This window comes from Strigops habroptila, chromosome 1 (assembly GCF_004027225.2).
Source record: "Strigops habroptila isolate Jane chromosome 1, bStrHab1.2.pri, whole genome shotgun sequence".
Classification (NCBI taxonomy): domain Eukaryota; kingdom Metazoa; phylum Chordata; class Aves; order Psittaciformes; family Psittacidae; genus Strigops; species Strigops habroptila.
The window spans coordinates 68,070,029-68,093,553 of NC_044277.2; the positions used below are offsets into that span (position 1 = coordinate 68,070,029).

Here is a 23,525-nt window from a genome sequence, read left to right on the forward strand (position 1 = left end):
AAATTACACTTCCAAAATCTTTACAAGAGCCTCATGTAAGGCCACCTATGAAGTATGAGGTTAAGAGAGCAAAAGAAAGGAAGGAATACATATTGATTCTCATCTGATGACAGGGTTAACAGCAGGTGTCTTATTGTTTGTACTTTATAATTCAAAATTATCTGGAAAACAAGGAAGCACACTGACAGGGTAAAATGTACAGATGGCAGGAAATTATTTAGATTAGTCCTGATTTAAGATTATTAGGGGACTGAGAGATAAGCAGTAAATCTGCTTCAGCAGATCATGTTCGTTACTGCAGATCACAATGAAGTGCATGCTGCAGGCAGTACTGGACTTCGTTGTGCATTGGGTTGAGTTCCGAATTGCTCGATCAGCTCAGCAGGCTGCCTGGATGTCCTTGTGAACTGCCCAAAGACAACTGGTGTCAAAAGGATAGCAACAGTCAAAAACCACAAAAAAACCCTCAGGACATCTCACAAGCAGAACAGGACAATATAGTAAGCATATAACATTTATAAGGAGAGGCTGGAATACTGTGTTTGCTATTGTTTAACCTATTCTAAAGAGTAAGATGGAGAAAAAGTGTGGAAATGGTCTCAAAAAAAAAAAAAAAGTAGAAGGATTATTGGAGACTTAGATACAGATCTGAGCAGCCTGGTTTTATTTCATCTTGCACTGCACAGCATGATGGACTAGATGACCTTCAGAGGTCCTTTCCAGCCTAAGTTATTCTATGAAACAGAGAGATAAAAACCAAAGTTTTGACTGTTCAATATATTCAGACAGTAAATCCTGAAACTGGCAAATTCAACAGCAGACAAAATTAGATTATGAATTCATTGTCATAAGAACTGTGCAAGGAGCCAAAATAAGATTTGAGTTTTGCGTTTTTAAAAAAGATTGTATTATTCAGGATCATGTTGTTCCTCCTTTTCCCCCAATAGCCAAACAAGGTGCTAGCAGCAGTAATAAATAATCTGCATACCAAGCTGAGCCATTGACCAGACCTTTGCATTAGGCAAGGGATTGCCACTTCTTAAAAACAGGTGCTGCCACAAGTTTCCTTTATTTCTATTTATCTTCCCTAACTCCTACTCATAGAAATTATTGTTAGGAGGAGGACAGAAAATGAGTTAAAATATTTCAAGGACACTTTAATTCTGGAAACAATTTTATTAACAAAAAAGCTCATTCCTTCCACTTAAAATACAATCGGCATCTGCCTTAAAAAAAAGATCCCGTCAAACTACAGAATAAATAAATTTGAAGATACTGAACAAATAAAGTTTTAACCTGAAAATGGTTCCTAATAGTTATATATATTATTAATAATGTATATAATATTAAAAGGGCTGTCATAACAGGGCTGCCTATTAGTGTATTGATGAGGAAACCACCTAACAGACAGAGATAAAGTTCAGAAGAGAGTGTGCTGGCATCTGAAATTCAGTGGGAACAACACAATGAATCCACATGCATAAAAAGTGCTGTGACCAAAAATCAAAGATTAAAATAAAATCTTAAATATTTCACTTTAAAGAGTTTTTTTAAAAAACATATATATATTTACCCACTAGACATACCTTGGCTGACCTAGTAATGGCCCCGATCTCTGAATAAAGATCAGTACTGTCTGGGAACTTTTCCACCACCATAGTGCAGACATGGTGCAGGAGGGACTGCTTGTGCACTGTGTCCTTGACTTCTGGAACCTTCTCGAGGTAGCTCAACTCAAAAGCTTTGGCCTGTAAGGGCGAAACAAGGGAAGAAATTAAAGAGACAAATGTTTACTCCTTCCCATGCAGATTAGCAGACAAAAAGGATTACCAAATAGGGGCAGAGGGGAAGGAAGAAGAGGAAGAATCCTGCAGGAGAAGGAACTTACTGCTTTTACATATTTTTAAGTTGTTGAAGAGTAGGCCTAAAATTAGTCCATCTGCAGTGGAATGATGCATGACACAGTTCTCACAATTAGAAAGAAAGCATCAAGATTAAACTCAAGGGAGTTATATCTGAAGAGTGCCTAGAGCCACATTTCCTTCAGGTTATGCAAAAAGAGGCAAAGAGCATGCTGACATCCAATAAAAAGACAAAATAGGTTCTGTTTTCTAAATTATTTCTCTGGTTAAAAATAAATACTGGGTTGCAACTGTCATAATGGTTTTGACTTCTATTTTTCTGAAGGAAAAAGATGCAGGTAAAATGCTGGGATATCACACTTACGTTGGTTCCATTCAAAAAGTTGCCAATGGCTAGTAGAGTAGAAAGGATAAATCCCAAAGTTTTATTGTGCTCCAGTTGGTCCATTCCTTCTTTCAGGTCTAGAAGTGGTTCTGCAACTTCCTGCCGTGAGAATTGAAACAAGAAAGTGAAGGCTGCAGTTGGCTATAGCTGCTTTAAGTTTTTAATTCTATGGTTTAGATTAATTACTGCAAAAAGTTCCTGAACTGGCATCTTGCAGAGTGCAAACTGGCCATGTGTGCTGGCTTTCTTCCATGTTCCAGCTAATACATCACATGCAAGGACAGAAAATAAAAAAAACCCCAAACATAAAATAGTTTCCTAATGTTGTTTTTTATGTATGCAATTGCCTTACTTGTCCTGGGGATTATTCTGTGATTCTAAACAGGAGAGAAAATCAGAAGGGGCTGCTGCATTGGAGTTTCATGCATGAACGTGCCCCTGCCCCAACTGATAAAAAAGCTTCTTATAAATATAGTTTCTAATCTTTGAAAAACTATTAGAAAAAGTTAGAACCCTGGCTGACTTGACATTTGTAGCCTGACCTTAGAACTTTCTTCCAGCGATGGCCACCTCTGAGTTTTAGATGTGGTTTTGTGCTTGTGTGACCTTAAAACTGAAAAAATCCCAACCCACCACTGCAAACATCAAGCTTTACAAGTGTTCTCATTTTAATCTTTGAACTTAATGCATCTTCCATTCACACACGTTATCTGAGTATAGGTATGTAAACTGATAAGGCTTGAAAACATAAATTCTGTTCCATTACCTCGGGAAGCGCACTACACACCAGAGAGTTCAAAGGAAGAGAGCGAGGGTAATTGAGTTGATGGAGTTTATTTCTATGTCTTTGTGTGAGGCCCAGGGTTATTTATTTTGCATGCACAGTAACAGTTCACATTGTTTCTATCTCCAAATACCATCCTAAGCATCTGTGAGCAGCATTCTTTTCCCAAATTATTACACTCTTTATGAGCCAAGAAGCCAAAATTAAGCAGTTATTTTAGACCAAGAGGTAAAATAGCTGAGAACTTCACTTTCTTAGAGAAATACAGTGGGTCATTCAACAAGTGTAGTGCTATTTTACCATAAATAAGAGTACAAAGATAAAGGAAAGATACATTTCTAGTCACTAAAGAACAATTCATCCCTTGAAAAGAAAAAGAAATACATCGAATTCGAGACAAATTAAGAGATGGCATAGTGAGCAAAGTAATTGATACATTAGAGGAGAGGTACTAAATAATCCAAGACTTTACCAAGTTAAAACTAAAATAGATAAACTATTGCACATATTTCTTTGAATTGATTTAAAGTCAGGGTTGATTTAGTTGTTTTGCTGCATCATGGCATTGAATCAAACTGTTCTGCATCTGCTTTGAACACAGGTTTTTGAACTATTTTACTTGTATCAATTTGCAGCCTGTTAAAAAAATCATTCTTAAAAGGTTAATTTAAAATATTCTGAAGGTGAATAAAAAGGTAACATAGAAGGCTTCCAAAGCAGGCCATGCTGTATTCCTTCATTTAGCTATTTACATGCAAGTTATACAAGCTTAGACTATGTTGCATATAGTACACATAATTTGTCTTTGTTTTTTATTTTATTGTAGCACTAAAATCTAACACAAACCAGTGTATAATCAGATGAAATACCTATTCTTGCTTCCTATAAAACTCATCTTCTACATAAAGAGGGTGGATACATAATGCAGAGCTACCACATATCCTTAGATATCATGTATCCTTATTTACCACATATTTATTTTTCACCTGAAAATTACACTTGAATAAAATTTGAGGATTGGTCCATAATTTCTGGCTGCAAGACATCTGATAATACCTGATAAATGTTTGATGCACGTGCACAAATGAACTCAACTATCTGTGTGCAATGAATCCAATGGTCCTGGGACAGGAAGGATGTAGCACACGTTCTGCACAGCTGATCTGGCATATGCACTTTTAGCAACCTGCTACACCAGTATTAAGTTCAGCTTACTACACCTATAGAACTTCATGTCATACTTTTCTGGGAGGGATAAAAACTTGGTTGGGATGGGAACTTTGAGATGACCAAAATGTAACTTGCCATATTTGTATTTAACTGCGTCTGGGCTGCATAAATTATCATACCCTTTTTAAACAACAGAAAGTATCAGGATAATACCGTAAAACTTAAAAAGCTCTGATGCACTTTAAAAAATTTTTAGACAGTTCAAGCATCACCCAAAAGTACAACCTTTTTGAACACTTATTTCTCTAGCACACTGTCCCCAGGAAGACTAGAGTCAGGAGTAATGTTTCTGCCCAGAAGAGAAACTGAAGCAAGTCTTTTTCTTTACAGTTTCTACTTTTCTGAGTTCTACATTTGCTTATATTCATTTATGATCCTTTAAAGTTGTCAGTAATAAGGATATATTTGCCCAGAGTGACCTTAAGAAAAAAAAAAAAAAATGGTCTAGGATAACAGAAGATTCTATTCCTCTTTCTAAGACCTTTAAATTCCCTTTGAGATAATGAAATTTGACATGATCTGCATCATAAATAGTTCAATACAAAGAACAGTAGTAACACAGTGTAATTTTTCAAAGCAATTGAAAGTCTGAAAATGAAGATTTAAAATTGAAGCTCTTTGTGCCTATGCCTATAGTGAGAACAACTATTGTGCCACTGACAACCTTCAGTAGGTATACAGTACCTTAGGTACACCCAACGTTTTAAAACAGTATACACATTATAAAATAGATCATTGGAAAAGAGTTTTCTTTTTTATTTTCTGAAAAGACCAAAGAATGAGCATCCATTCAGTTCAACCCCTCACAGTCTGAGGCTGCAAATGTACTCTGACTTGCTTTAGTTAATTAAATTCAATCCAAGAAATATGACTCCATTATGCATAGAAAGTTTTTCTACAGACATGAACAATATCTCACTTGACCCTTTTCTTGAACAATTTCATGCTGGTTTTCTTCCAGGTTGACAGAGATGGAGCTAAGACCGACTTAGGCAAAACTCTGCTCTTGGATGATGAGCAAGAATCTCCTAAATAAGAACCCCAGCCTGACACCAACAACTCAAGCATTTCATGCTGTTGTCCATCTAAAATTTCCAACTTCACAGAAATAACAGTAAGGTTCAATAAATTCTTACCTAAAATACATGTATGACTCAATAAATAATATGAATGCATTCTGAACTGTTTTGAGTTTTCCTAATTTTAAAATAGATTTTAAAAAAATCAAGCAGATGCTGGATGAAAAAATGACAAAAAACTGTGAAGCTGAGTGATTTGGCACCTAAGGTTAATGAAGAGTTTGCCCATTTGCAGATGGATCTTCTGCAAAAACATAGTTTAAAGAACAGAAAAAGTTAGCAGGTCTTGGGACTCTTATTATGATAATCGCTAATGCAAACTACTTCATTTTTTAATTGAATATGCTGATGGTACCTTATCTCAGTCTAAATAATGCTTATGTTTATTGGTTACCTGGAATTTAAACTCTGACTTTAACCTTTTGTTACTGGAGACACGCAACTGCGCTCGCTCTCTATCTTACCTCTGATGTCTGACCCTATCTTCCTCTTCACTAAACTAAAACCCAAACTGTCTGTCCTATCTATGCTTGTCTGCTAGGCTTCTTATCACATGCTCCTCTTATTTTATCAGAGTTATCATATGGTATTTCTCGTGCCATTTTACGGTAATTCCTGTACTTTGGCTTATCTACCTTTCAACAGGGATAAAAATACTGGTCCTATCTTCGCTCCAGCTATTGCTTCTTTGAGCAATTGAAGTATTTGAGACATTTTATACTAGCATCCATTCTACATGGATTTTAGCTGGCAATTCATTAACTTTGTGGCATAAACATTATAGGATGAGCAACAGGAAAACTCAATTTCTTTAGCTTTTAGCAGTGCTTCAAATGTTATTTTCAATTGGGAGGAAGCTAGATACCCTAGGTATACACATAGATTAACAACTACAGCTAACTCAGCTTACATGAAAGGAACACATCAGCCTTGTGGTAACTTCAAAGCAGAATAAATAGCTGTAGCAGAATAAAAAAAAAAAAAATCCCCCCAAAAATCCCAAAACAACCAACTGTAAAAAAATATCCTAATGACAAAAAAAGCATTCAGACTAGATACAAATATTTTAAGTTTGACAAGGCAGAAATATAAATGTCTAAGACTAAAATGTCACAATTAAAAAATCTGGAATATTAATGTGATTGCGTTTCCTAAAATCTAAGAAAATTAAGCAGAGGTTGAGTAATCTTGACAGTATTGCCTGCAAATCAGTCCACTGTTGTATAACTTATTAAATAACAATGACTAGGTAAACATCAGGCATTTTCAGAAGCATGTCCCACCTCTCAGAATCCATATCATACAAATTTATACTGAGTTTTTAATATAAACATATGTGCATAGACACACAAACAATATTAATATATACAGGAAAGAGTTGCTTGAAGAGAGTGCATGGGCTATGCATTCTCTATGCACCAGAAGTGCAGCCAGATGAGGTTCCTGTGCTAGATTCCTGAAAGAGCTTGTGAAAATCAGCAAGTAGCTGAAATTGCCTACAGTTTCATTCTCTTTCAGCTATGCACCAAGGTTATACATTGTCATTTTGAAATTTTTATCTGGGATTCATCGTTCATAACAGACAATGCAATTACATTGTTATCTGAATAAATGCCATCCATGAAGAAGGTGGCAACAACTGTCTGACTTAACAGAACACCCCTGAAGTTTGTCTTATCTTTTGTTTATAATTTTGAATGAGGGTTATAAACAGAAAAAACTTTAATGGATGGTGTTTTCCTTAGTTCAAATGGATATAAGATCAATACTCTCATTGTACGATGTAAGGCTGAACACTGTAGTTCTCATTCAATCTTTATCCAAAGAAAAATTCCCACTGCTCTGAAGTAAGAATTTCCTGAATAACAATATCTGGAGAAGATGTGGTAAGGATTTAGCCCTCTTCTTTGTTTCGATGTCATTACTGACGAATTAAAGGAAGGAAGACATAATCTCTAATTTTCTTTTATAAAAGAAATAGTTTATGAAGGATTATTTTAGCTGTTTCCTGGTTGGCCACTGAAACAGAAGTGACCCATTTACCATTTCCTCAAAATAGACTCTCATATAACAGCAAAGTCAGGGAAAGATTAAGCAAAGCCTTGGAAGAGTCTCCACCCCTGCCTCCCCGCTTTTTTCTCACCTTTTCCACTATCTCATAGTCCATCTTGAAAGCCCAGAGCTGCAGCCTGGCGGAGAGTTCGCTGATGGAGGAGAGGGTGAGAAGGAATTGCTCAGCGCTGCCCAGGGGGACATCGGGGTTTGCCAGCTGTGCCTCCTGGATCTTTTGCTTCTCCTCCTCAGTTGGGATCATGGTCAGTATTTTCTATGAAGGGAGACAAAAGGCAGGTGTCAGTGGCAAGGCCAAGAAGAGCTCAAGAGCTGGATGCTGGGTGACTTCACAGCAGCAGCATTAGAGTCCCTGGATGGTAAATTAGGACAGCACTGTAGTAATCAAGAACTAACCCCACTGCACAGAAAAGCAAAACAAGGCCTGCTATCTCAACCACCTGCAGTTTGCATCTGTATTAAAATGCTTTTTAAAAACATTTGTGCTCAGTAGCATAATCATGGGATGAAACACAGAAGCAGACAGAGGGAGACTGGTTAGGACTGCTCTCCTCAGCTTTCACATGTTTAAGTCAAAACTGGCTGCATTTCTGCAAAGTAGATATGGAAGCGAAGGTAGAAGGAGTGCAACTTTGTGGCTTGCGATTTACAGCAGGTCAAACTAGGTATTAAGGTCCATTTTAGCCTCAATATCTATGACTCTTCCAGTGCACTTGTGGATATACAGAAATAACTTGAGGACACCTGCCCCTCGCTGTTTTCAACATCTATTGTTTTTTGTTCAATCTGTTTTGGGTTTTATGAAACGTGACAACTATTGCAGCTTATTAGGTCTCTCCCAAAAATTTCAGCTGAACTGAGGACAACTTCCCAAGGAACACGCACTGAATTTCAAATTGAATTATGCATTGCATAACATATGGCCCCTTTTGATCTGAGAAGTCTAAAATATTGATGAAAAAGGATCTCATTATTTTCAGTTTCTGCTGTCGGTATGGCTGAAAACATTTAAATTTTCCCTTTAACTCTTGGATTTTGCATACAGGTTTGCGTGTGCCAGCTTTCCTTCTCAAAGTATTGCTCTCTAAGGTATTGCTTCTTAACTAGTTTTTAACATAATTAATGTATTTAAAATCAAAAAGAAAAGCAAAACATTATAAAGGCATCGGATAAGCTGAGGTCTTTACCCTGCTGATCAATACTCCATTAAAACAAAGCAGTAGATTTTCCACACAACTTGTGTTTATTCGCCTGAGGAATGACATGTTTTTGCTGTAGCCTTGTGTAATGATAGAGGTTGTTTTGGAAGGGAGGAGAGAATAATAAAAATATAGCCACAGAGCTATCAGACCTGCCAATCCAAACTACAGCCTTATTCCAGAAGTGAACATGGCCAATTCATCAAAGTAGCAGGACTGCCCCCTTCCCATACCGCTATTCATTTGGCTGCTTGTGCAGCGCTAGAGCTAAGCATGGAAAGCACGGGACTTTTCCTGGTCAATCAGGCAAAGAACAAAAGAGTTAAGCTAGCAAATAAAGTTCAATTTGTTGAACTGGGACTTATTTAATTTCAGCCACAGCATTTGCACTGCTGTCCATCTTCTTATGCTGACTTCCATAACATAAATATTTCTTTCTGTAATGTTGGCTTTGCCTGTCAGTAAAAAAGAAAATTTAAAAAAGCCTCCTTGCCTGAACACTGCAAGCTTCTACCTTAACAAATTAATATCCTAAGGAAAAAAAGAAGAGGAAGAAAATCCTTCAATACACTCTGGTGCTTTTCCTTTCCCTGTCAATGACTGTTTGGAAAATACTCTGATGTACAACTATTCCAATTGATAGCACTTGATGGATTTTGAGATGTGCTATCCATCCATCCATCCATCCATCCATCCATCTATCCGTCCATCCATCCATCCACACATGCTGAAATCTGTAAATTAGGAGACACCTAACATTAAACTAGATTTGTAAGTAGCTGCTTCAGGGCATTTCTCAGTGCTTGACCAATCCTCATCTAAAAAGTTCATTAAAAAGACAGGCTGAGACTGAAACTCATAAGAAGAGTGGTTTTGCAGAATACTCTTTGAAGAAGTCAGGACTCCTACTGCCTGCTCCTAGCTTAAACAACAAGAAGCCAACACTCTCTCAGCTGAGCCAGGGAAACTTGCAAATAGGATCATATGAACATCCATACATGGAGAGTTTAGCAGTAGCCATATGATGGATGTGAAAATGCTTCTGATGCATTTTTGAAGGCTAACACTTCAGCAGTAATTCTCAATTGCCTCCTACAAATAACTAGGACTTTTGGCAGTTACCCAGGGATCCCACAAGTATTTTGTGGTGGTGCAGGGCCTTCCCTCTAGGGATATTGCACTGCTTTCGGGCATTTTAAAGAGAGCAATGAAACAGCAAGCTTTATTTCCAAAGGGACTCTCCTCCTCCTTGAGCTTTATGTAAACACCGCAAGCCAGATGGAGCTGACAAAAAGCATTCAAGTCCAACTGCTGCAAGGTTGCTGTGCTGCGTACTGTAGTATGTGAAGCAGAGAATGCCAAGTGAAAGAGCCTGTACTTGTGCCAGCTGCCAAGGATCACCCCTGCTGCTGAAAGCCCTGCTTCAATGGGACCAGCGCTGCTGGCAGGTCTTACACCATCCAGGGTGCAAACTGACCCCATAACAACCACCTACTCACCCACACTTCTAATCAGCTCAGGCAAATAATTCTGATCCTGCTGGTCATCATCTTTGGTGTGCAAGTGGTAAAATACTCTTGATTTTACTCTTGATTCCTATTCTTGATTTCCAACCTGTGACTAATTCGAGCCATTTGTTCAGTGCTGGAAACTGATGAGTACATCAACTGGCAGTTTATTATTATTTTTATTATTTTTTTAAACATCACTGACAGTAAAGTAGCATAAAAATACAGCAGGGCAAAAGGTTTCTGGCACTTGATGTGACCATTAAATCACAAATGGCTTTGAATCTAATCATTAGTTCATAATGCTCTCCCATGCACAGCATTCTTCATGCCAATTAAAGAACAATCAGTTATCAACAAACTCTATGCTCATATCCGCTAATATGCGAGATATACGTATTTCACCTCTAATTCATTCTCACACGACCGTTTGGGCCACAGATTAATATTCTGAGGAAAACCAATGCAGAAATCTTTTAATGGAGAAAAAGAAATTTTGGAGATCCCATTCGCATGAGATAATGAATCCTCATGCTCCTCGACTGCTGGACCCAGCCGCTTGCTTGATCTTTCAGCAAAGGAATCAAACCTCTTATTTCCTGGGCTCAGCCACCCTGATGTATGATCTCCAAAAATTTCTAAGAAGAAAGCCTTACAAGTCTCACAGGGCAAAGTTTATAAACCTCATATGCTTGATGGTTACAGGGCCCAGTGTGGGATGCAAGGAAGCACCTAACCAGAGGCTGCAAATAGGCTGGACCCTCTGTGGAAATTAGGTGCTTAAGTTGTCTCTTTCAAGAGATAATGGGGCTTCTCAGTGAAGATGAGGCTGCAGGGATGCCTTGGCTTTCATATTTGGTTTCAGCTGATCTTACCAGGTGAATAGGAGCCTGAAAAAGAATAGTAAACTAAATATCCGATTGTTGCTGGATGTAAAGCTTTCTATGGCTCGAGGCCCCTAACCAAATACACTTTTAGTGGGTATTTTGCTGGATATTTGACAGTCTTCGGCAGACGATTCCGCTCCAAAAAGGCTCTCACACTTCAGCTTTCCAGGCAGCTATTAACGAGACACATGAGTGTCTGCATTACCTGCAGAAACTCTAACAAAACGTAGAAGTATATGAAGGCCAGGACTCAAAGCAAGTGAGGCCGCCTGCACTAATTTTATTTCAACTCTTCCAAAAATGATCCAATTCCAAGAAGGGACTTCAACCAAAATGCCTGATAGCCATCCCTGTAAGTCAGGAACTGACACCTGTTGTCTTGGTCAGATTATTTCACTTCCTCAGCTCTCTACTGAAATACATGAACATGCCATTGCTGATCACAGAAACTGTAGCAGATGTTTTGGTTTGTGCAAGGAGTGCAAGTGTAGCTTTTTTTCTTTCAATAAAGTCTGAAACTCGTTAGGGTAGGGATACACTGACCATGGGTGTACACCCAGCAAGGCATCATTGAGCCCCCATCACACTTTACAAAGCTTTAGCTAAACAAACTGGAAACTGCAGATGCCAACATACCACAGCCACTAGCAGAACAAAAACTTAAATAACCGTAATAGTTCCCAAAAATAAAATTTTGTTTTTTGTTTATACATGTCACCATCTGCCTTTTTAACACCAGGTTCTCATTTCTTACCCCTTTTTACATCTCAGGGCTACCTAGCCACTCCAGACACCTGGGCTTCAAACTACTTTAGAAATGTGGGTATGGAGGGCCTAGCATACCTGGTGAGGCTTTAATTTCAAGTAGTTTTACTAAAAGCTATACCTACCTGTGCATCAATACTGTGTAGCATCTCAAACTGTAAAGAACAAAGCAACCCACCTTAATTTCCTCACAGCATTACCCCAATTTTACTCTGCTAAATTAATCACTAATTATACTCTTTGGTATAATTAGATTTTGATCCACATTCTCTTACTAAGCAACACTTTACAGAGGGACCCGCTCGTTTCCTTTACTAAAGACAAGCAGCAAGGACTTGTTTGGTGGACCCTGTTCTTGCTGTTGCCCATGATACACTTCATAACAATTAGGTTCCAGGATTTTAAGCTTGCCTCTTTTGCTTAGCTCACAGAAAGTCCTCATCCATGCTAAGCAGGCAGTCCTTTCTCCTACAGCGAGCTCCAAGTTGTTTGAACACAATGAATGCCAAGCTTTCAAAGAAAGGAAAACACAACCACTTTGGCAAACGTAAGGTGGCAAAAATTTTTTAGTTGGATTGATGCATGCTTGCAGACACACATTTGTATTCCTTTGAACACAGGTTTCTAACAGTGCCTGCTCTGCATGCTAAATGGGCTACATCTGCCTCTCCAGCACCATGCCTCCATTTTCTGCCCTTTTTCACAGGTCATGAGTACCTAATCACTTCAAACACATGGCCTAAAACTACACAACATACTTAGGTATAGAGGGCTTTAAAATACCTGGAGAATTTTTTTTTCTCCTATCTTAGTTACATATTTGAAGTTAAAAAGCAAAGTATGGATTAGCTGCTAGAGTTAAATGTCTAATCACTAAGGTCAGTCTTAAGATACCATTTAATCTGAACTTATCCACCAAGGAGCAGACCTAAAGCCATGCGCACACTAACACGATAGTGGGAATGCTCCTTGGAAAGAGACATAGCACAGAGCTCACAGCTGAGGCAAAGGATGGCTCACGTAACTTGTTACCCTGTTGGTGTCCTGCTCCAGTGTTAGATCTGCTAAAAGCTTCACGCTTCAAGATGCAAAGTACACAGGCTCTGCTCCACCACCCCTTCTCTTGATTTTAAACATCTGAATGATCACATCAGGATTACTCACATCCTTAGCTTCAAGCTGTGGACTCAAACCTCAGAAAACCCATTTTCTTTAACATTGGGCAAGTATTATCAACAGTGTATCATTTCCTGGTATCCGAATTCTTAAATTTGAAAGCTACCTGCATATCTATTTTAAATGAAATTACAGGTTTCTGGCAGCTAATGGGAAGGCCACCCAAAGCAGGGTGTGGTGGTACAAGGCACTCTCAACTGTGGACACCACAGGTGGTTGACAGATGGACAGCTCAGCTACAGATGTTGGTACTAGAAAGGGTGAGCTGGGCAGAGCAGCTGAACTTCTGTTAAGCATGCCAGAGAAGGACACAAATCAAAAGAGATACTACATGGAAGATGTATCATCCATTTTATCTTAGACTTTGTATGGCAACACTGCCTACAGCATTGAGATCTAACTGGTGGTCTGTGAGTTGAGCTTGGCTGGAGGGGTACTTCTCTCCAGCACTTTAAAACTTGGTACTGCAGACTGCAGTGGTGGGTATATGGGCTGAGTCATGAAAATTTTCTTTTTTAGCCTGATGTGTCACCTTCATAATACGAGTAAGGTATATATATAGCAAATAAGCAATATAGCTCTGGAAAGAAACTATATTCTAGTAGGGATAAATCAGGCCTTGCCTTCTAGCTAGAATGATCTTTTTGCCTTAAGTACTTCTTTTGCATGTAACTCTTGGCAACTCCATTTCCATTCCAGCCAGCTTTTCTCATTTTCTTCTGTAGTCAGCACAGTGAAGGTGCAAAGGGGGAAATCATGAAGCACAGCGCCAAACCACTGAAAGGTGACTGTGAACCAATATACAACCTCTGCACCTCGGCCACTTGCTGAGATCTGTGGTTGTGTAGATTACTCTTAGTAGATGATATAGGATTATTAAAAAAAAAAAAAAGATTTGAAATGAATGCAACCACAATGAAAAAAACCAGGGGAGCAGCAGGCTTCTTTTACACTTCATAGAAGAAAAAGGTTTTGATAAAAAAAATAACCAACAGAGCTCATCTTGGATCTTGGTAAGAATATGTGCAAAGTCAACCATGTAATGGTAAAAATTACATCATCTGTAATCTTTATACCAACTGCTTTTCTTCAAACAACAGTAACACAAAAATGCTATTTTGAGCAGAACTAGTCACTGTATTTGTTTTCCATTAGATATACAATCTAGAATGACTCCAACAGCTAGCTGGGCATGAACTTTATTAAACCCTGTACCAGTTGCATCAGCCCTAGCAACTCCCTGACTATTGTTGCTGCTCACAGTACTTCAGTCAAGCTTCAGAGGAACAGATAACACTCTGAAAATCCTGACAGGAATTATCACCACTGTTACTTAGACACAAACACAGCAGAGAATCCGTGTTTACTGAGCATGCCCAATCTCAGGTGAATACTACATGCTTCTGAGCACACTGCATTGAGTTGATCAGTTTCAACACTCAGTCATGATAATACATCCCCTTTTCCCTGTTCCATGAAAAGTTTGGCCTTTACCATGTGCAACATTAGAAAAAAAAAATAAAGGAAACATTGAAAATGCAGACTTGAAGACATTGACTATTCTTTCTTACCTCTATTCCTTCCTTGTTTAAGGCATATTCGTCAAAGTTCAAAATAGCAGTCTTGATAGTGCGGGGAGGGGGCAACACAGTCAGGCCAATATTAATAGCATTGCTTCGCTTTGAGTCCAATACAATGATCTCCTGTCGCTTCCCATCTGCAGCAGTTTTCTTGGTAAAGAAGAGAAGAAGAATATTATTCCTCCAGCCTGTTTTATAAAGTCACTCCTTTCACTAATGGCTGCTCCTACTCAGGGGTGAGGACACTGGATGTAAATCTAATTAATTTATAGCCATCCAAAAAACTGAATCTTTCTACCACATCCTTGCTGGTATCAGCATGAGCTGCCAGTATTTAACCAGAGTGATGAATGCAGTCTCAGATGCTGTGCAAAGCAGAGCTAGTCTGAGACACGGGAGTCCCTGCGAGGGCTGGGAACACTGCAGTTTGGGGCAGGAGTCAGTCTGAAAAAAGCCTGAAGCTGTCTCTGACGTGCAGCAGCTCTGCCACAGGGTCAGCGGTGCAGCAGCTGGGCAGTTGATGAGCTCTGGGGCTCAATTACCCCTTGGATAAGTCAACCCAGAGTGGCCACTAACCCTCTCTTGCCTGTGTTGGCTGGCTGGGAAACAGAGTGGTTCCTACCTGCCTGCCAGCCCTTTCCTGTGTTATAAATCCACCTTGGGCACTGGCAAAGGAACTATAGAGGGCTTTCTGGAGACACTGGCATGGTTTGCTGACCTGTGGCTGCCAGAGGAAGGATATTCTATGTTGCAGCTCATGATATGTCTGTCAAACCCTTCACAGGTGCAGAACAGTTTCAACCCTTCTGCTTTTTTCAAGGTTTTATTTGAGACTAGACATAATCTTTGGATCTTACCTCCAGTATAAACAATAATGAAAGCACAAATTCTCAATCTGTGCTAAGGATTGCTTTTTAGACCACAAAACTGTTTTCCATGTCCTTTGGGTCTGCACCACAGTCACCAAGTCAAAACATACCCTACTGTCAGGTCTACATGCTGTTTCTGCGTTGGAAGAACTAAGCTAGCAAATATGATTCTACCAAAATACCTCCAGCTGTTGGAGTCCATTATGGGAATGATGTTCTCTCATTACAAAGATGCCTTTTCCTGGCATAACTCAGCTCCTTGCCTGCACAGGAACAGGTTTGCCCACCCCTGGTCATAGCACCCTGCCTAGCACGTGTGTGGCACCACAGCACTTTTATCATGCCTACACGATTAATGTGGTATGATGCAAGTTCTGTGTGCAGATGAGACTGCAAGTGCAGTTTACAGGAGTTGGGGACTACCACATGGGTATGACCTCTGAAAGTAATCAGAGGGTTGGGTTTTTTAAATTTAAACAACACTTCTGCAGTAAACAGGATAAATTTTAGGAGAGCAAAGATAAACTTTGCTTCAAATTTTTATACACCTGTTCTGTCAAAACTGCTCTCTTAATCCCTTAAAAGCATCCCTTAAGCCTTCTTGAACTTTCCTTTCTTTGAGTAAGAGAGTCCTCTTTTTCTTGGGAGCTACCTGAAGGACATGAGATGCAGCTTCCCCTTTAAAGCAGTCATTTCTAATTTCAGGGCCATCAATCACATTTTCAGGACCACAGTTAGTGGCCAAGGCCACATAAAAACAAGTGAGGTTCACCAGGGACTGCTTCCTCTTGAGTCCGTATTGCACTAAGCCATTTTTAAACCACCACTTTTTACCTTGTCCTCTGCAGCACAGAATTACACAGCTTCAAAGAATTTATGCAGAAGGGAAAAGGCTGGGGGAAAGGAGTTAAATTTAGGCTTCCCACATGCGGTATGGGTAAGTAAGCCTCAAATCTGCAGCTCTGTTTTTAGGCTCCTAAGTCTGACAAGAGAGACATTCATTTGGGGGACATATGATGCTAACCACTGGGATCACTGCGATTGCAACAGCGCACTTGCTACTTAGCAGTGAGTTATGAAAGACAGATGAGCTGTACAGAGGATGTATGTGTGTAAGTATTTTCCAGAGCTATAGCTGCATATGGAATATAAAATTTTGGGGTAAGTAACTCTTCAAAAACAGGGGCAGAAGAGATTCTAAATCCATTCTGGAGACAATGGCTAAGCTACAAAAAAATCCTTTCCAAATAAATAAAAGGAAGAAGAAACGAGAAAGATTTTACTACTATGAACTTTATCACCCTACCCCTAGGAAAATAACTGCTTTTTGTCTGCAATTAAATTGCACACATGTAAATGTCTGACTGTTGAAATAAGCTACACCTATTAATTTCTATTACAATATTAGGTGACTTCAGGCTGGGCTTTATAAGTTCATTAACAGAGAATGACTTCAAGTGCTTGAGGGAACAGTGCACTAGTGCCCTTGATTTTATATTTTATTGCGTCAATATCTAACATAACCCCTGAACTTCTTAATACTATACTGTTAACTGTAAATACTAAATGAATTACAAATATATCAGGTGGTATAATCTGTGGGAAACAAATGTTCCTGCAATGCATTAACAACTACAGTGATTTTAGATCTTTACAAGACCTAACTGGCCAGATTCTGTTGCCTCTATTGAAGGCTGTGTAGCCCAGGCAGGTTACTTAAAAACCGTTATCATCCCACAGAAGGTGATTTGCGGTCTGATGAGCACATTGTCTAAATCATGCCTCTTTGCTTTAAATAATGTAGGAAAATTTAAAACACTTTTCCAGTGATCATATAAATAAGTAATTATATGTGAGCATCAAGTCAGAAATATCTTCTGCATTTAAACTTGCAGAACAACCTGCATCAGTAGTACAGAACAAAATGGGCAATCGTTTAATAGCCAGATGGCATTTTTTTTCTTAATTTCCATCTCAATTAGCAAGGATTTAGCACTGTGAGTTTAAAATGGAATCACTCAGCTGCCACTGATTTTGTCCAGGATACATACATATAATATTTTTCAGAAATTCTGGTCCACATTTATGACTTGCCTTGGCATTTATTCAAATTACAACAAATGTTTTCAAAAGGAATATGTATCTAGGCATGTATATACATATGTACATGAAAACACGTGCCTTAATTTTTTCCTTCTACTAGTTTCTATGTCTGTGGGCACATGATGGATCACTATATCCCACAGGGTATAGATAAATCAGCAAAATAATACTTTCATGCACAACGAAGTGGATAGCAGAAGGGCTGAACAACCACGGCTGATTCAGTAGCATCTATGTGTTTTCATTTCTCATCACAGAAAAATAAACACTTTGAAGTACTTTGCCAAAATACCTGCTTTTTTTGGTGGAGTGAGAAGGAAAGAAATGCTAGACTGGCTTGGAAGGGATACCTGACCACTCTTTCTGTTCACAGACATAACATCGTGGTCTCATATTCTAGAAAATAAGTGTTCTGCAACTAAAGGTGCTCCACTAACTATAATCATTGTGCAAGTTGTCCAGTGTGGCATAAGTTTTCCTAAAATTAAGAATCTCACCTCCCAGCACCCCCCTCCCCATATTACATCCGACAACTTAAAATCCACTTTATTTTACTGCAGTCTATTCTGTTTAATGAAAAACTTCTCATGAGCCAGGAAGTAGCTGTTTATAGCTATGTGTTGTGGAAATCACAGTGAAGGATTAGAAACTGGAGTAAAATTGGTTACAGCTGTATGAAAGAGCATATGCATAACATAGAGCCAACCCCCCACCCCCTGACTTTGCTTTTCCTCTCATCCTTCTGGACTGTTCCTTTTCCATGCTCCTAGTTCCATCTATTGCTATGAAATCTTGAGATTTGACTTTTGATTTGTTGCTCTGTGCTCTTTTCTTCAGCTGAACTGAGCTGTGAGTCAGACTTTACGATATTATAGAATAAACCTGTTTTGGATTGCAGCCATTGGACAGGAGAAACTAGACACAACGGGGAATCTACTCCCTGGAAATAAACCAAGCAGTCTGGAAAAAGCGAGAGCTGTCCTAATTTGAGTGCAATCTTTGTACCAAACCTCAAGTCTTTTATGGATTCAGTGGTCTGCTTAATTGTTCCCACTCTCACTTGATCTAAGGATCATCTCCTACCCTGGAAGATTTGCTTGGATTCTCCATACCCAGGCAGGAGTCTCAGAAGTCTGGGTAGACTTCCACTATGATATTCCTTGGTCACCATTGTCTTCCCTACAGAGACAATGAGACTTCTATGTCTGCGTTATGGGACGGGGTGGAAAGAGAGCCAAAAGTATAACGTCTCATGCAGAGAGCAGTTATTAGTCTCCAAAAGGAAAGCAGTCACCTAAATCATTCCTCAGACTTGCACTAATTTCAAAGAAACCTGCTCACTCATCTTCCAGCCAGAAGCCAAAAGCTGTGCCAAAGCATCAGGCAGGTTTGTGAAGCAAGTGTGAGGGAGGGAAAATGGCCAAAGGTAGTTTGGGAATGTGCACAGTTAATGACTGCAAAAGTAAATATGTTAGAATTCCTACAATTTAACATTTTATCAAAATTTTGGGTGAGAATAAAAGAATAAGAGTCAGCCAGAGAGATCCATTACAATACTGGCATTTAGCACAAAGCTAAACTTTGGAAATGGCAAATATGTCATCATTCCACATTCAATTCAAGGAATTAAATGTTTTATGGATCTAAGAAAATGCTGTCATTCCTTCCATCTATGAACCATCTGTGGCAGATTTGTATTTACAGGGAGAGAGATGAGGAGTAACACACCACAACGTCACCAGCATTCCTTCCTTAGCAGAAAAGGAATTAAAGAAATTAATCTCAGCCAAATGAACTATATGTGTTTTTAGAGCTGCTGTGCCACACGTTTCAGATCTACATGCATCTATGTCAGGTAAGAACAATGGTGGCAGGATCTATGCAAGCCACCTATGTATGTCCCTGTTGTTTGCTAGGTACTTAATGAGGGGCTTGATTGTTCAAATCGCAATGTTTCCACTTGGCCAAGAAGCTCAAGAATAACTATTAGAAAATTTTGAGTTAATAACCCACACAAGTGACACAGAGAACTTTTACTGTGGGACATCCAGTCTCCCTAGATGAGAGCAAACAATAATATATATGATAGATAACACAGATAACAACTTTGCCAGCCAAAGAGAAGTAAAATATTCAAAGTGCTGATGGGGTTTTATGTCACTATAAAACATATAGGCATACAGAGAAAACATGTAAGTGATTTATTTAAGTAAGAGAGATGGACATCTTTTACAAGCATTTTAATTGGAAAAAAAGATTGCTTCCTTGATATTGATTATTCTGCTTAGAATTTTATGTAGCCATGAAAAACAAACTTTAAGCTAATAACTTTTTAAATGCCACTTCAAATTCCTACTAAATGTAACTATAAAAGACTCCCTTTTGTTGTTGAGTCTAATGTTAAACAGCCATGTCACCCAGCCTTTGTGAATTTATTTTATAACAATACTAAGGAAGAGGGAACCCTAGCCACAGAGGTATTTCCTGTGCCAGCTTCTATCCTAAAATTTGGAGAGGCACATTGTACAAATTACGGATCTAAAATAGGCCTGTCTGCCAGCATAAAACAAAAATCCAACACCCCTGCAGAGTTTAGCTGTAAACTTGGTCCAGCTGATAAATCGATCCCTCAGAACAAAGCACATGTGTAGGCTCTTTGCAGCAGACCCAGTTTGATATTCTAACCTTTCCACATAATGATTAGGAAAATATTACCAAGTGAAGAACTGTCAAACACACAGATATGAATCATCATGCCATGACCTCTATATGAATGTAACAGAAAATATTTCAGATTTCAATAGCTAGTTTGGCACTCAGCCACGAACAAGCTAATGTAGAATGTGTTGGTAGTCCCCACCTGAATTAATGTCCCAAAACTGACAGACCTGAGACAGGAGGTCAGCTTGGCATGTACACCACCCTAAACTCACCTCCTAGTTCCAGGCCATGGAATATCATCCATCATAGGCCAAGTGAGAACCAGGAATTTCCACCATTTTCATATAAACAACATAAATCACGTAGATCTAAGTCAGAACAACTATCAATACAATAGCAAAATAATAACAAGCTGAATACGAGCTATACCTTTGTGACAGGCAGTTCCTTGGATTTAGACTCAAAGAGATGCTCCAGTTTGGAAGTGTCCACCTTAATGGGTTCCAGTTTCGACCACAGGAATTCTCTGCAGCGTTTGTTGTTTTTACACTGCCACTCAAATGGCCGTACCTCGTTCCAAAACAGACGGATGGTTTTCTTCTTCTTTATAAATGCTGGCTGACCCCTGGAAACCTGGGGTGACCCTAAACCCTGAGGAGTGCTGAACAGCGGAGGAGGAGCCAATAAATTAGCAGAGGGTGGAGGTGGAGGCGGGCATCCAAACAGCGGGGGAGGTGGCGGAGGAGGCAAACCCAGAAAGGAAGGTGGAGGTGGAGGAGGGGGAACAAGGGAGTCCCCAGGACCCATATCCATGTCCAACACATCTACATCATCCTCCTCCCCCAAGTCTGTAAAATCCATGTCTTTGATTTTAAGTTCTCTAGGATTAGCCATGAGCTGATCCCAGATGTAGTCAGATTCCTTCTTTGGCTGTGCTGGAGTTTTCTCGGGGACCTGTTCACTGATTTCATCTTCAGGCACAGCTGTCCCCTTGGCCAGCTCACCACTGTTGAATTTTTCTGCAAAGGCTTTCACGCTGCCTTGGTTGTCCAGATTTCCAATCTCCATCTTTTTGACACTTTCGTCTTTGGCCTGCTTCGTGGCCTGAAGGATAGAGATCCTACTGGCTAGGCTAGTGAGCGACTCCTCACTTTCCTCCGTCTCCTTCTTTTCCTCCTTCGCCTCCAGCTCCTTCTCTTCTTCATCCTTGGGTTTTTTGTTATGCGCATACAACATGTCCAGCATAAACCGCTTGTTGTTGAGGATGTTGCTGCACTGTTCATTCACACCAGCATCCTGAATGGTCTGTGACCATGGACCTGTAATCACACACACAGACAGAAAGAGTCAAGGGGAGGGAGCCAAAGCACCAAGAACACTCTCCAACTCACTAGAAAAAACTGGGGGACACATGCACAATTATTCTGAAACTGGGCAAGCACTAGCTTTGAAAATTTTGAAATAAGTGAGAGTGCTGATACATGGCCCAATCTTGGTGGGCTGGGAGTAATTCTCAACAAAGGAATGGGAGCTGAAAATAATCAGCGTAGCTCGGGAGGGATTTGAACCCCAGAGCAGGCTGCATACCCAGGGTACAGCTCTCAGGGCAACTCAGTGAGTATAAGCAAGATTTTTAGTTATTTCTAGGAACATGAGCACCTTTATAAAAGAGCTTTGAAAATGCGGCTCATCATCAAGCACTGTTATCCTCCCTGTAATATATGGTGGCATTGAAAGCCCAATGGCCTTCTTCCCACATCACAATCATTTAACATCACTGTAATGAAGCTTCATCTTTCTGACTACTGCTTTTCTCAACAATAATCTGCAAAATACCATGTCTGAGACAGCACCATAAATAACAAACTATAGTGGTCAAATTGAAAAAATAAATGATGTGTCTCTGTGACTAAATTTCCTTTAATATAACACTGCTAACCAATGTGGATAGTGTGTCTAAAAAGTATGGTGTTTCTTTTTCTAGTGGGCATCATACGAAGTGATTAAACATGAACAAAGATAATTTTTCACACTTACTGTATTTCCTGTGTGGGATTCCTTCTGTTCCCCATAGTCTTTACACATTTTATTAATGTATTTTTTATGAACTCTATTTTTAAACGTATTTCATTTTGGTTGCTAGCCTGCCTTCTTTTTGGCCCCTTGTGGTTAAACATTTTCCTTTATACCTGTCAGCTGCCCTTTCTCTTAAACTTCCATTTTATCTGTGTTTCTCTCCTTTCTCCCCTTCTTCACCTTTTTTAATACTTTAGAGTTTTAAACATCTTTTATAGCTTCCTTCAATGGAATTGCTTTTTCACCATCTAGCCCTGTGCTCTGAGAAGGTGTTCCCTTGGTGAGATCCACATCCAGGGCCCCACAACTCTTCCTTACCTCTTTATAATAACACCACATTAAGATGTAGGATGGGTCTCACAGCACAAAGCATATGGACAGCAATGACTCTCCCCTAAACCACATTTTAAGATGAGTCCAGAGATTTAACCCCAGACAAAAGAAAGACTCTTTTTCAGCAGTGGCTACAACCTCCAGAATTGTTTCTTTAAACTTTCCTGCAGGAGGCTTGACAGCTTCCATTACCTGCTTATTTTTCTTAAGACCTTATCTATGGGATTGCTTTCTCACCAAGACTTGTCACCTGAGGTAATTTCTTAGATACGTCTTTGACGTAGTTTCATTAGACAATGTGACAACTCCTTCCCCGCACCACAGATTTTACCTGCTGAGCCTCCCCAAGGATTTCCCCCTACTAACAGCTTTTCCTTCAAAGATTTGCTCCCAGGATCCCTTCTATAAATCCCTCATGACCTACCCGCTCTCAGTTTCAGCAGCTGGGATTCTCCAGGATTTAATCCCTTTGCAAAACTGCTCATCAAAATTCCCTCAGACAAAATCTCCAAATTGGGCTCCCCAAGACTCCTCCATGTGCCCTAGCTGATCAAAGATCAGTGAAGAGTCTTGCTACCTTGGTGGCCTCTTCTGCACTCCTCTCCACAGGTAAAGCTTTGAAATACCATTGGAGAAACATGACTGGTTGGAAGCCAAATTCAGCAGGGTAGCTAACGAAGGAAGAGCCAAGACCGAAGGCTTTACTTCTTTGTCCTTAATGCACCTGGGCAGAACAAATGGGCCACCTCATAAATGGCAAACTGCTTGTTGGAAATGTGAGAACTGCTGGAGAAAGCTCTCTCGTTTGCTTTCTGAATCTCCTCACCTACTAGACAGCAAACAACTCACTACATGAGACCTCCTACATAGCACAACCTAGTAAATCTTTGGTCTACTGGTAACATAGGTCAATTTTAAGATGTTGATTTTTCAATAACAGTGTACGTTTCTTAGCTTT

General features: G+C 39.5%; 1 protein-coding gene across 5 annotated transcripts in view; it reads right to left on the bottom strand.

Annotated features, from left to right (window-relative positions):
• FHOD3 (formin homology 2 domain containing 3) overlaps positions 1–23,525 on the bottom strand; it is a 373,735-nt gene that overhangs the window by 41,759 nt on the left and 308,451 nt on the right. For all 5 annotated transcript variants that reach the window (XM_030499299.2, XM_030499287.2, XM_030499280.2 and 2 more), the window contains 5 exons: positions 20,588–21,477; positions 14,517–14,675; positions 7,484–7,666; positions 2,227–2,346; positions 1,587–1,748 (listed from right to left, as the gene is read on the bottom strand). In XM_030499299.2, coding sequence (XP_030355159.1) covers positions 1,587–1,748; positions 2,227–2,346; positions 7,484–7,666; positions 14,517–14,675; positions 20,588–21,477 — 1,514 coding nt within the window. The remainder of the gene's footprint in view (positions 1–1,586; positions 1,749–2,226; positions 2,347–7,483; positions 7,667–14,516; positions 14,676–20,587; positions 21,478–23,525) is intronic.